The 13,422-nt window shown below is 36.9% G+C and overlaps 1 protein-coding gene across 3 annotated transcripts in view; it reads right to left on the reverse strand.

Moving 5' to 3' along the window:
• NAV3 (neuron navigator 3) overlaps positions 1-13,422 on the reverse strand; it is a 317,473-nt gene that overhangs the window by 213,283 nt on the left and 90,768 nt on the right. For all 3 annotated transcript variants that reach the window (XM_040981262.1, XM_040981256.1, XM_040981269.1), the window contains exon 3: positions 13,278-13,330. In XM_040981262.1, coding sequence (XP_040837196.1) covers positions 13,278-13,330 — 53 coding nt within the window. The remainder of the gene's footprint in view (positions 1-13,277; positions 13,331-13,422) is intronic.

Here is a 13,422-nt window from a genome sequence, read left to right on the forward strand (position 1 = left end):
CAGTGATAAAAGTGGTTGATCAGAGACTTGAACTGACTGCTCAGATTACACAGCAACACTCTTAGGCTCTGTATTTTGCTGCTTACATGAAAGTGCTAAGCTAGTATCTCAAAGGTTGGGAAGGGACAGACAATTGAGGTGATGAGAGATGAATGAACTGAAGGAAGGAGTTACAGGTGCAAGGTTGAGAAAATGTCATAGATTAAGGACTCTGCAAGGAGTTCAGAATGGTCAGGAATATGGAAGCCAAAGCTCACCTGAAACTTCTGTAACTCCAAAATTTTACTAATAAGGAAATACTCTAAAATGGTAGCAGCTTTCCAACTGGTTTGAAAGACTTGTATATTAGAAGAGAGATGAGCAAGGCAAGACTTCAGAAGAAAAAAGTTCTGAAATCTGCAGAAAGTTACCGGTAGAAGACAAGGCATAGGGATAAATGGGATTCAATGAGGAACATCCTCTGGGACCTGCTGAGTTTCTAACAAATAGCAAGGCCAAAATTCAAACTCAAACTTGTCAGTCTACAATAAAACATGCACTTTCTGCCACAGCATGTTTCCCATCACTGTATCATTCACATTTCTGATTTACGCACGTTCACCTTCTTGCTCAAGCTTCTTGCATAACTGACAAATAATTAGGACACAGTTTCAGGCATCAAATAGGTACTCAATAGGTACTTGGTTGACTATAAGGATGAAATCAAGTAGTATGAAGATAAATGCAGAAATATTACGGGACTTTCACTGCTAGACACATTTTACAAGTGTACAGGCTTTAAAGATTGCTCGTATTTTCATATGCAGATAGGCTAACATATAGAATAACTGACAGAGCCAGAAGCCACGGGATGCAGGTAGCCAAAAAAGGCCAAGAACAATAAGCAATGGATTTGCTCTACAGCCTCCACTGGGGGAGCAGCACTGCTGACAATGGTCTGATGTATGACTTTAAAAAATGTTTGGCCTTCAGAAATGTGAGAGCTTAAGCACTTCTTATTTTTAGTATCCAAAATTGGGGTAATTTGGTAATAGGGGTCAGAAGAAAAGACACAACTATCTACTCAGTAAAGTGTGGGATAAGTTAGGATCCATGTAAGTATATACATTTCCAGATCCTAAACTCTGAGACTGCCAGAGCACGTGTGTGTGTATGTGTGTGTTTCATTTGTTCATTTTTACTTGAAAGACAGAAAATCTCAGAGACAGAGAGAGGGGAAGGAGATGTAGCCAATGATCTTATATCCATTTGTCCAGTCCTCAAATGCACCACCTACAGATGGGCCAGGTCACAGCTAGGAACCAGTCACTAAATCTTGGCTCCCACATGAGTTGAAGGGAACCAGCTATTTGAGCCATCTACTGCCAGCTCTTGTGGTGCACATAAGCAGGAAGCTAGAATCAGAAGCAGGGCTGGCACTTAAGCCCTGGTGTTCCATAATGCAACACAGGCATTCCAAGTGGATTCTTTTTTTTTTTTTAAAGATTTATTTTTATTATTATTATTTTTTTTATTGGAAAGGCGGATATACAGAGAGGAGAGACAGAGAGGAAGATCTTCCGTCCGATGATTCACTCCCCAAGTGAGCGCAACGGGTCGATACTATGCCGATCCGAAGCCAGGAGCCTCTTCCGGGTCTCCCACGCGGGTGCAGGTTCCCAAAGCTTTGGGCTGTCCTCAACTGCTTTCCCAGGCCACATGCAGGGAGCTGGAAGGGAAGCGGGGCTGCCGGGATTAGAACCGGCGCCCATATGGGATCCCGGGCGTGCAAGGCGAGGACATTTAACCGCTTGCGCCACCGCGCCGGGCCCCCAAGTGGATTCTTAATGATTGCACCAGATAGCCTCCTCTGAGGTTTTCATTTAATTAGCACTGGACCTAAGGCAGGGAGATGGCGAAAGGCATACTCTAATTATGTATCCTTCCTTATTACAATGAAAAAAACTTGTGTGTTTTCTTATGTCACTTCAAGTTTGTGTTGCAGGATAAGAAAAGGAATAAGCAAAATTTTTTTCTTTTTAAGTCTTGATTTAATCCATAAGAGGTATTTGTGTGTGAATATATATATATCTACATTTATATATATATGGCAGAATATGTCACATATGAAAGACACTAGTGTAACATTAAAGAATACTCCTGTATATCAAAAGGTTGAGTCATGAGGAGAGAAAGAAAGGTATCCAAACAGTATAAAAAAGAAGGAGGGCAATTCTAGTGAGAACTATCCAAGCATAACTTACATGATTATCCAAAAAGTCACCATAACTAACAAAATTTTAAAGGAAAAGCGGAAGAAATTAGAAGATCGATACCTCCCAGATTCAGACTTTGAAAGCAACCAAATTCTAGGCTATATGTTAAATCCAAAGTATCAAACAAAATAGAGCAGTGCAAGAGAGAGAGCCCAGAACCAGATGTACATAAATACACTCAACTGATATTTGACAAAGAAGCAAAGGTGATATAACAGGGCAAAAATGCCCTTTGCAACAAATGGTGCTGAAACACCTGCATATTTACATTACAAACACAAACAAAACAGACACAAAAAAGCAGTCTAAATTCTGACCTCATATCCTTCCCCAAAAAGTAATTCAAAGTGGGTCATAGATCTAAACATAAAACACAGAATTATAAAATTTGTAGAAGATGCTACAGAAGGAAAAGTCAAAATAAATATAGATATGGAAATGACTCTTCAGAAAAAAATATCAAAGGTACTGTACCATCCATGAAAGAAATAACTGGTACCATCCATGAAAGAAATAAGAGTAAAAGCTTCTATTCTGTGAAAGCCAATGTCAGATTGAGAACATATGTCACAGACTTGAAGATAATAATTGCAAAAGACACAACTTTTATCTAAATGTACAAAGAATGTCAAAGCTTCACAATAAAAACAAACAACTTGATTCAAAGGCAACAAAGACCCCAATCCACACCTGGCCAAAGAAGAGATATGTTTATAGCAAATAAGCATGTGAAGATTTTCCAAGTCCCATATCATGAGGGACATTAAGATTATAGATGCATGCCTAATGAAATAGCCAGAAAAAAACCCAGAAAATTGTAATCATCTATTGCAAGAGAGGATCTGAGCAACAGAATTTCATTCATTACTGGCAGAAATGCAAAATTAGCCTCTTTGTAAGACACTGGGTGATTTCCTACAAAACCACTTGGTCCCCAAAAGTTTCAAACTTATAACCACACAACAAACCACAAATGGATGTTTAAAGCATTTTTTTTCATAATTTCCAAATTTTGGAAGCTACTAAGATGACCTTCAGTAGCTAAATATTTAAATAAATTATGGCACATCTAGATGGTTGAATGTTATTTAGCACTAAAAGGAAATGAGTTATCTAGTCATGGAAATACATGAAGGAAATTTACATAGTACCGAGTAAAAGTAGCTGATCTTTAAAAGTCTGTACACTCTATGGTTTCCAGAGTGCCATATAATGACAAAAAACAAAGATAGAGAATAAAGACAAAACTATTTAGTAAGCAAAACAACCAATGATATTCAGGGGTCAAATAAATGAGGGGACAAACAGGCGTGGGTAGAAATTTAGGATAGTGAAACTGTTTATGCATGTTTCTACAATGGTAGATAATGTTGATATATATTTATTCACATCCTCACAAAGTACAATATGCAGAGTGAACAGGTAAAATATAGACTTTAGGTGACAAGGATGAATCAATGCAAATTTATTTAAAAACTCTTCTACTAGACATTGTCAGTGTTGGAGGAGGCTGTATTTTTTAGGGGCAGTGGGAAGATGGAAAATCTAAATATTTCTCTGAGTTTTGCCAGTAACCTAAATTTTCTTTTTAAGAAGCCATTTTAAGGAAGGAGAAGAAAGAGAAGGAAATTGGAATATTGAAAGGCCTTAAATCCATGTCTTATTATTTTCAAAGCCAGGTGAATATTTTAAATTTTTGTTAAAAATTTATTTTATTTTTTATTGGAAAGGCAGATATACAGACGAAGAGAGACAGAGAGGAAAATCTTCTGTCTGATGATTCATTCCTCAAGTGGCCACAAGGGCCAGAGCTAAGCCAATCCAAAGCTAGGAGCCTGGTGCCTCTTCCAGGTCTCCCTCGCAGGTGCAGCATCCAAAGGCTATGGGTAGTTGTAGATTACTTTCCCAGGCCATAGGCAGTGAGCTAAATGGAAAGCATGGCCGCCAGGATTAGAACCAGTGCCCAATGGGATCCTGGCACATTCAAGGCAAGGACTTTAGCTGCTAATTTACAATGCCAGACCCGCCCAATTTTAAACACTTTAAAAATTAATTTTATAGGAAAAGAGGAAAAGAAGAGAGAAGAGGTGTGGAGGAAGAGAAGCAGGTGGGAAGATTTCTATCTACTGGTTCTCTTCCCAAATGTCCACAATAACTAGGGCCAGGCCAAATCTTGGATCCAAGAATTCATTCCAGCTCTCCTACAAGAATAGAAGGGTCCCAGTCTCTTGAGTCACTGCCTGTTACTTCCAAGCAAACATATTACAAAGAAGAAAGAATCCAGAAATGGATCCAAGATTCAAACACAAGCATGCCAACATGGGAATAAATCATGTCTTCTCAGCTGTACCAAATATCTACCCATAAGTTTTTTAAAAAAAAAAACAAATTTAAGATATCTGGTTGAGATTTATACATACTTCAGTTTAGATATTTATTGAATATTACTAAATAAGGGACACAAAGAGTCCCGTATCCATTCAGATTTGATATGATGAGTAAAGGAAAAGTATAAGCCAAGAACCTACCACAAAACCAAATACACATGCAAGTTATGTTGACACACAGCCAAGACGTGAAATCAATGAACAATGATTACAATGTTGAACTCAAATCCTTCTCTAAAATTCTGTTTCTGTATAATGAGTTCCCAGTTTTTACATTTGAAATATGTCTAGTCATATGAATATGAATATTAGTCATATGACTATGACTAGACATATTTCAATAATATAACCAAACAACAACCAGTTCAGACACACTGCGTGATTTTTCTTGTAACTTATAGCAAGGCTCATCATTATTTTTATCTTGTTTAACCAAAGAATTGGTATAACTGAACTGATATTAAAATGATTTAAAACTAAACTCATGAGACAACTAGAGTGGGCACATCTACCAAATCTCAGATAAGTTAACTTGATCAAAGATAAATTTTTCAAATGTTTTCATTGAGATAGTATGAATAATATTTTTACCATTTCATTGCTTTCTGTTCTTATAGAAATAATATCTAAAGTATCACTAACCAGCATTAGGTTGTTAAAACAAAAATATCATAATTTATGTTTTACCATTACTTATTACAATTTGCAATTTTCTGTTTAACTTTGAGGGTGGTGGAAATTTTAAAATGTAGAGTAATATGTTGTCTTAAAAGTATTGCATGAGGAAGGTGCGTTTGGTTCAGTACTTAAGATGCCTCCTAAGACATCTATTTTCCCCACTGGAGTTCTGGGGTACTGGTAGCAGAGTTCTGGGGTACTGGTTCTGGTAGCAGATTCTAGTTTGCTCGCAGTGTGGAACTGCAGCAGAAGCAATAAAGGCACAGGTCATTAGATTCTTGATACTCTTATGTGATAGCTGAACTGAGTAGCTTCCTCAGCTTTGCGGCCTCCCACACTGCCACCAGCCCTTGTGGGCATTTTGGGGGAACCCCAGCAGGTAGCAGCTCTCCCTCTCCTTTTCTATATGCCTACCCCTCTTCTCTCTTTCTATTGTTCCTTCTTCCCTATCTCTACATATCTGTTCTTTCTTTCTCTGCCTCTTAAATAAAAATTTAAAAATACCAAATCACTGAAGATTACAAAAACTGAAATAACAAAAGGATATAACATATCTACTCATACTAAATACAATTGTACTTTTTATCTATTATCATACTGGCTAGAAAACAATCTGTCACATTTTAAGTTTAAAAAAAGTTAAGAAAAGAACATGTTAACTGGCTAAGTGGCCAACATTCAAACACAAGGTAAAAACATGAACTATATAATGCTTATACATGCATATATATTATTAACTTCTCTCACAAAATACTTTTATATGTTTTTAAATCAAATCAGAATAAAACACTTTATTCCAAATCCTATGCATCATATGAAATAATAAATCAATATAAATGTTGATATATTATTATAAGAATAACATTTAAACTATTATATTATATGAAAGTCTAATAAAACATTCTCATATCTTCAATGTTAATTTCTGATTGGCAGACTAAATAATTCCCCACATACTGTTTTTAAAATATAAATTATATTTATAATTATATGCAAAATATAAATTATATTTCATACATCTCATAAAATATCCTTGTTACTTTACTCTGAAAGCAGTTTAAAATATATAACAGAGACTTTAAGGTGGACTATGTCAACCAGTAGATTCTGGCGAGATTTCATCATGCTTGGAGTAGCGAGACTGGTAGTAATTCAGAACTGTTGAACTATTAAAACCTCTTGAGCAAGACCCCCCCAAGCATGCCCCACATCAGGGACCCTGGGGTGGTGCCGGGTGGTTGTCCTCCATCCCAGGGTGCAGAGGCTTTGGAGAGGCTGGGTGTGGCTCATCTCCTTGTCTCCCTCATTCCCCTGATACACAAAGGAAAAAAAGAGATTGTGGAAATGGTGATCTCACCCACCTTCCTGTAGCCCTTGACCCTAATCACCCTGATAAACTATGTAAAAAAACATCAAAAATAAAAATAATTAATAAAAAATAGATAAAATTTGAAAAATCAAATATATTTAAAACAAAATATTAAGGAAACGATGGCCTTTAGTTTCCTTTATATCAATCTAGTAAATCAGAGCAAAAGGCCATTACAATGTTTCAGTTAAATTTCCTTACCTCAGAAGGAGCAGAAACCAAAAGCACTTACTAAATTCTTTTTTCTGAGTCACATGGTTAGAATTAAAACCCCAATGACCTTTCAATGCCTCCAGATAATTTCAAAAGCTTCCTTGGAACTTTACTGACTGTGGTGTATAAAATAATGTCTAGAGTCAAATCCTGCTTAAAAATTTTTTTTGAAAGTGATACCCTAGTATCTAAATATAAATTCCCCAATAATAGTAGTTAACTCGTTCTTTTAAAGTTTAAACCTATATAAAAACAATGAAATCATCAAAGAAACTTCACTGTTTTTCTTTAGACATCAGAGCTACATTGGTAATAAAGCATTTGTCTTCATTGATCTCTTTTTCTAGCTATTCCCAGACATACACAGTTTCAAAAACGGCAGGGGATCATGTGAGTGGCCTAACATAGCAATATTCCACTCCTCTGAGTCACACTACTAGAATTCTGCACTATGCCGTTTGTAAGACTTCATTACAGCTTTAAGAGCATTCCAATATTTTATCTCTTCCCTATATGGTTAGGAGCCTCATCTTATCCTATCTAAGTAGATCCGTTTAAAAACAGCAGCAATTACAAGAAAGGGCAGAAAGAATTAAACTTTTACAGGACAGAACACTGATGAAAACCCTGGTCATTGTGGTTTTCCAAGACAGTTTCACTTTCCAGATAAGCTTTCTATACAAGTAAGATAGCAGATGCTTGTAAAATCCATAGCAGTAATTATCGTGGAAATCACAGTCATGCAGGATTCAGAATCAGAGACAGGGAAGAGTGAAATCCAATTTCCTTTTAGAAACTAGAAAAAAAAAACCTAAAAAAAAAGGTGCAAGAAAGAAGGAGGTTTTTTAAAAAACAAATTCCTCCTGTGGCAAATTTTAAGCAGTAAGGTACATAAAGCAACAGAAAATAAAGTTGAGGGCTGTGGCTATAAAACAAAACAACTGAGCAACTAGAGGGGTGAAGGAAGGAAGCAGGAAAGAAGGAAGAACAAATGACTAGCTACACATGCCAGATCCTCTGTTGTACCGTATCAACTTGCTTTGTCAAGATAAAGATGCTTCAATACAATACTCTATTTGAAAATAAAACAACCTTGTTTTCAAAAGAACTTTTCCCAACATGTTTAACATTTTGTCCAAGAAGCTGCACTTGTGTCTCTACGTTTCAAATAAATGTTGGCCATCTTTTTTTTTTAGCTATTTTTAATCTGTTGGGCATTCTGAACATTCCTGGTATTTATAGTTTACTATTTCCTCATGTAAGCTCATCAAAGTTATGGCATGCAGCATATATTTTGAATTGTGATGCCACCCACTTAGAAATTACTTAACAGGTGATATCCACATTAGTAACTTCATCTTCAGATGAGGCTAAATTTAGAGTGGAACAGCTTACAAAATAAGTTCTGTTTTTCAGGGTGAGTTTAGTCTCAAATTCATTAATTAAACATAATCATGACATTAAAACAGGGTAAGTATAAAATGTCTCAGTAACACAGTAATCAGTTGCTCAAATTAGAGGCTGTTTTTCTTTCCTCTTATTAAAGATGTATTTATTTATTTGAAACACAGAGTACACACGTGTGTGTGTGTGTGAGAGAGAGAGAGAGAGAGAGAAAGAGAAAGAGAGAGCGAGAGAGAGGTAAAGAGAGAGAAAGACAGAGGTGATCTTTCCACTGCTTTGCTCTCCAAGTGGCTGCCAACAGCTGGAGCTGGCCCATTCTGAAGCCAGGAGCCAGGAGCCAGGAGCCAGGAGCCAGCAGATTCTTTAGGTCTCCTATGAGGGGTTCAGGAACCAAAGCATGAGGGCCATCTTCCACTGCCTTCCTAGGCCTATAATCAGGGAGCTGGATGAGAAGTGAAGCATCTGGAACAGGAACCAGTGCCCACATGGGTTGCCCATACTACAGGCAGCAGTTCTATCCAATACACCAGACTACCAGCCCCAATCTGTCTTTACTTAGTAATCTTTGGATTATTTTATTTGAACTGATTAGATAACATATAATATCAATATAAATTTTCTTATAATGATATATACACATGTTGTTTTCCTTTATTATAGTAAATATTAACACATTTATATGTTAGTTATATATTTATACATATTATAGTAAATATATAGAGAGATGACAACATGAATCACTATACATTTGTATGATCTTTTTTTCGCATCTATTTAATTTTTACTTTCATGGTACAATTCTATAGGCTCTGCGACTTCCCCTACCCTCTTCTCATATTCCCTCCCTACAACTTATTTCCCCCATATTATTACAATAGTATATTTCATTATCTTAATACTATGTGTTGATTTGAGATTCTGTAATTTTTGTTTAATCCACCTCAAATATCCTGACATTTACCCAATCGTGTCTCCTGTGACACAACACAAAGGAAAACATATCCCCATTCTTTTACAATATTAAATATCCACATGGATTTTAACGTTTCCTTCTTTGCTGCTTCTTTTTGTAAGTGACATCCTCTACCACCCTAACCCCTGGAACTGCCTGTCTCCTATTGGTTCTTCCTTCTCTATTTACCTTTTCCCTTGGAAAAATTGCTCAGCACTCTATCCTCCTTTCAACACACTCAAGACCCAAAAAATATCTACATATATCAGCAACTCTTGAACATATTATCCTACAGAGGACCTTCACATACATGTTACTTGTGACTAATTTTTTCAAATACTAACTTCCTTCTTTCAGAGCAACAACTGCAGCTACACAACATTTGACAGCATCTGCCATATTTTACTCATCCCGTCTTGTTCAGCTAATCCAAGTAGCATGCTTCAACCACTAAGGATTAACAACTCATAGCTATTATCCGTGCTCTCAGAGATGGTCCACACTTTGCCTTTTCTCTTTCTGATTTCTACACCTCTATTAAAATTTCCCAGTTTTAAAACACCAGTTTTTTTTTTCTGCTGACTTTACAAGATGTCATTCTTGTCCATGGCATCCACTATTACCCACACATTTAGGGACAAGCATTTGGGGAGATGATTAAAGTCTCTTCTTGGGACTCCTGCATCTACATATCAGAGTGGTTCAACTCTCAGCTACCCCACTGGTAACTAGTACCACTCTGGTGAGCAGGATGGGAACAAGGATGTGGGTCCCTGACACCCATGTGGGAGACTCAGCTGGTGTTCCAGGTTGGTTTCAGCCTGATCCAAACCCGGTTGATGTGGGTAATTGGGGAGAAAGACAGTTGATACAAATTCTCTCTCTCTGAGCTTTTTTTTTCAATTATGAATAAATACATTTCTTAAACTATATCTTAAAAATAACTCCTATCTTATTGTTTACAAGTATCTTCCAGTTGATGTTCTGAATGATCAAATTTTACATGCTAAAATAAGAATTTAAAATCCTTTCCTTTTTTCAAAGATTTATTTCTTTTTATTGAAAAGGCAGATATACAGAGAGGAGGAGAGACAGAGAGGAAGATCTTCCGTCCGGTGGTTCACTCCCTAAGAGGCTGCAACGGCTGGGGCTGAGCCAATCTGAAGCCAGGAGCTTCTTCCGGGTCTCCCACACAGGCACAGGGTCCCAAGGCCTTGGGCCGTCTTCGACTGCTTTCCCAGGCCACAGGCAGGGAGCTGGATGGGAAGCATGGCCGCCGGGATTAGAACCGGCATCCACATGGGAACCCAGCATGTGTAAGGCGAGGACTTAAACCACTACGCTATCGTGCTGGGCCCTATAATCCTTTCTTAATCACTGCATATTAAACTTTTCTCCTCTATACTTAATAGTTGCTGCTGACTCATTTATGCCAAATATTGTGATCCATTTGAAACTCCATATACTCTTTATTTCCTGTATCCAATTGAAGACTGACCTTTATTTTACTTCAAGTCCCAGAAAATATCTGTGATTTTAAAATACTTTTGTCATATCTTACCAAAGCCTACCTTTTAAAGTTTTCCATAAGCTTCCAACTGATTTTTTTTTCAAAGATTTAAGTTACTTTATTTGAAAGTTAGTGTTACAGGGAGAGAGGGAGAAGCAGTTAGAGACATTTTCATCTGCTGGTTCACTCCTCAGATGGACAAAATGGCCAGGGCTGGGCCAGAACAAAGCCAAAGTAGCTGTACAAAGAAGTAAGGAGAAAAAGTTCCAAGAGAAGGAATAATGCTCACTCATGCTATTGCAGCACTTCATGATATTATGCAACAAGGAAATGGGCAACATCCTGTTTCCTTAAAATTCATAAGCCTATTCATGCTCAGAATTCTCTTTTCTCAATTTTCTTATCTCAGTTCAAGTCTGGAACTCTCACTCATTAGTAACATAGTGTCAGTGTAAATCTGTAAGGACAAAGGAAAATAATCCAAGCAAGGCTTACTTGAGTACTTGACATTCATTCCCTTAAGGCAATCTTCATATCAAGGGTCTGTGAAGTTGCGATTCCAAATTCAACCACATCAAAGACAGTGAGAGTCCAAGTCATTCTTACTCAAATTTGCTGTAATTCTGACTAATGTTTCTTGGCTGAAGAAAATTATCTTTTTTTCTAGCACTTGCATCTCTCAGGCTTTGGTGTTTGTATTTTTTTTTTTAATCAAAAGCAGTGAAATCAATCTAGTAGCATCTACACTCATTGTTCTGTGACCTGTGAGGGCTAATAAGGAATAAGAAGTAATGCATAATTTGCACAGCCTGAGACCATGTGAATATTTTCACTGATTTGTTTAATCTCTAGGTAAGTATACCTTAGACAAATATCCAAGGACTGCATCTCCATTCATAATTATGAGCTTCAGCGATGGGTTTTTACAACCAGATATGAGTCTGCCTAGTCTTTAGATTCTCTGTCATCAGAATCAAATTCAAGTGATAGTAGAATAAGATAAAGTCTCTAGATGTAACACGTTATTTTAGTCAATGCCTTATGGTTAAACTAATGAAGGCAAAACCCACAATGATGGATTAAGAAACACAATGCATGATTTTTAAGTGTACACCTTAACACAGCTCATAAAAATCTAATAGCAGGTGCTAATCCATGAATATGCACTGTTTCAATGTTGCCTCATTCCTATTCTGTATTTGCATATGAATTTATCTCACAAAGAATATTCACATAAGTATCTCATTATCACATCCTAATTAGGGGTCATTTTACAGATAAGAATGCCAGTCCTAAGAGAAGCGACATGTTGTCCTCAGCCTCACACAGCTATTATTGCAGCAGAGGCTGAACATGTTCCAAATCAGACTGCCCTCAGTAAGCCTTTGGAACACAACTGTATCTCATTTCCACAGAGAGCTGTTTGTGCCTGAGTAATTAAATCAGGAAGTTTCCTTAAAACCACAGTATTTTGGAGAAGCTTTCTTTTAGAGTGAGTGTTTTGTTTCATAACAGCAACAGAGAGTTCATGGCATTATAAGACTTCGAGTGTTTATATTTTGGTGGAAACAAATAAGATTAATCCTTTTACAAAAATACATTCCTTTTATTATTGTGAGTTGCAGCCTTTCCACATTCAGGAAAACAGGTCAGCAGGCTAAAAAAAGTTTGTAGTTTTTGGTGAGTCTGTGACAAGCAGGAGCTCATCAACCTCACTGAAATGCCTGCTCTACGCTAGGAGTTCCGGGGAAGCCTCATCTTGTGGACTTTGGCTCTCTTTCATGATTCTATTTGCCTGAAATAACTTCAATTAGGGCATTTTATGTTTCAAGCTGTCCTATACAATCAAGCTGCATATATAATTTGGAGGGAAGATTTAGCTCAGCAGTTTATGCGTGGATGATCTTACATTAAATTCCAAGCTGCACTAATTGGTAAAGAGGTCACTGGTTCAGACAGGGTCCCTACAGACAGGGCGCTTTCTGCAAGAAGTCCTGATTCATTGTTCCAATCCAGGCACTGTTCGGCACTCACAGGCAGCAGCAACGGCACGCCTCCCCTCACTGCTTCCCAAACTGTCTGTGATCCCAGCGTTTACACTGAACTTTCTTACAAAGAAAATGCTTTCTGCCTATTTACAAAGCATACAAGGCAAGTTCTGTTCTTCCAACCAGTTTTTTTTTTCAGATAAAAAGACTCCAATATAAATGAAAGTGGGATTCAATGCCACTAAGATCAGTGTAAATTAAAACATTCAGAAATTCAGGGTAAAAGAAAAGCCAAAATCTAATAAAATACTTGGAAATACATTATAATGGAGTTACACTTATTCAGTTGTACTGATGCTATCATGTGCACTAAATTGCACCCATAAATACACACAGAAAAGAGTGTGATCAAATGGTTTTTCAAGCAAGAAGCACAACAAGCATTTCTAAGCTATTGGCAATTATAGTTAACTCCAGAAGCAAAGATCAATGTTAAAAAATGAAAAAAAAAAGATACTTACCATCTGAGAGTGACTTCTAGGGCATCCATTGATGTCTTCAACTTTTTCATTTGCTAAAACCAAAACACAAAATAAAAGAGAGAGAGAGAGAAAGAAGGAAATACTTAAGCAATGAAATGAAACAGAAAAAATAAAGCTTTAAAAA

The sequence above is a fragment of the Ochotona curzoniae genome, unplaced genomic scaffold (assembly GCF_017591425.1).
Source record: "Ochotona curzoniae isolate NIBS_2020 unplaced genomic scaffold, NIBS_Ocur_1.0 contig_1014, whole genome shotgun sequence".
NCBI classification, from domain to species: Eukaryota; Metazoa; Chordata; class Mammalia; order Lagomorpha; family Ochotonidae; genus Ochotona; species Ochotona curzoniae.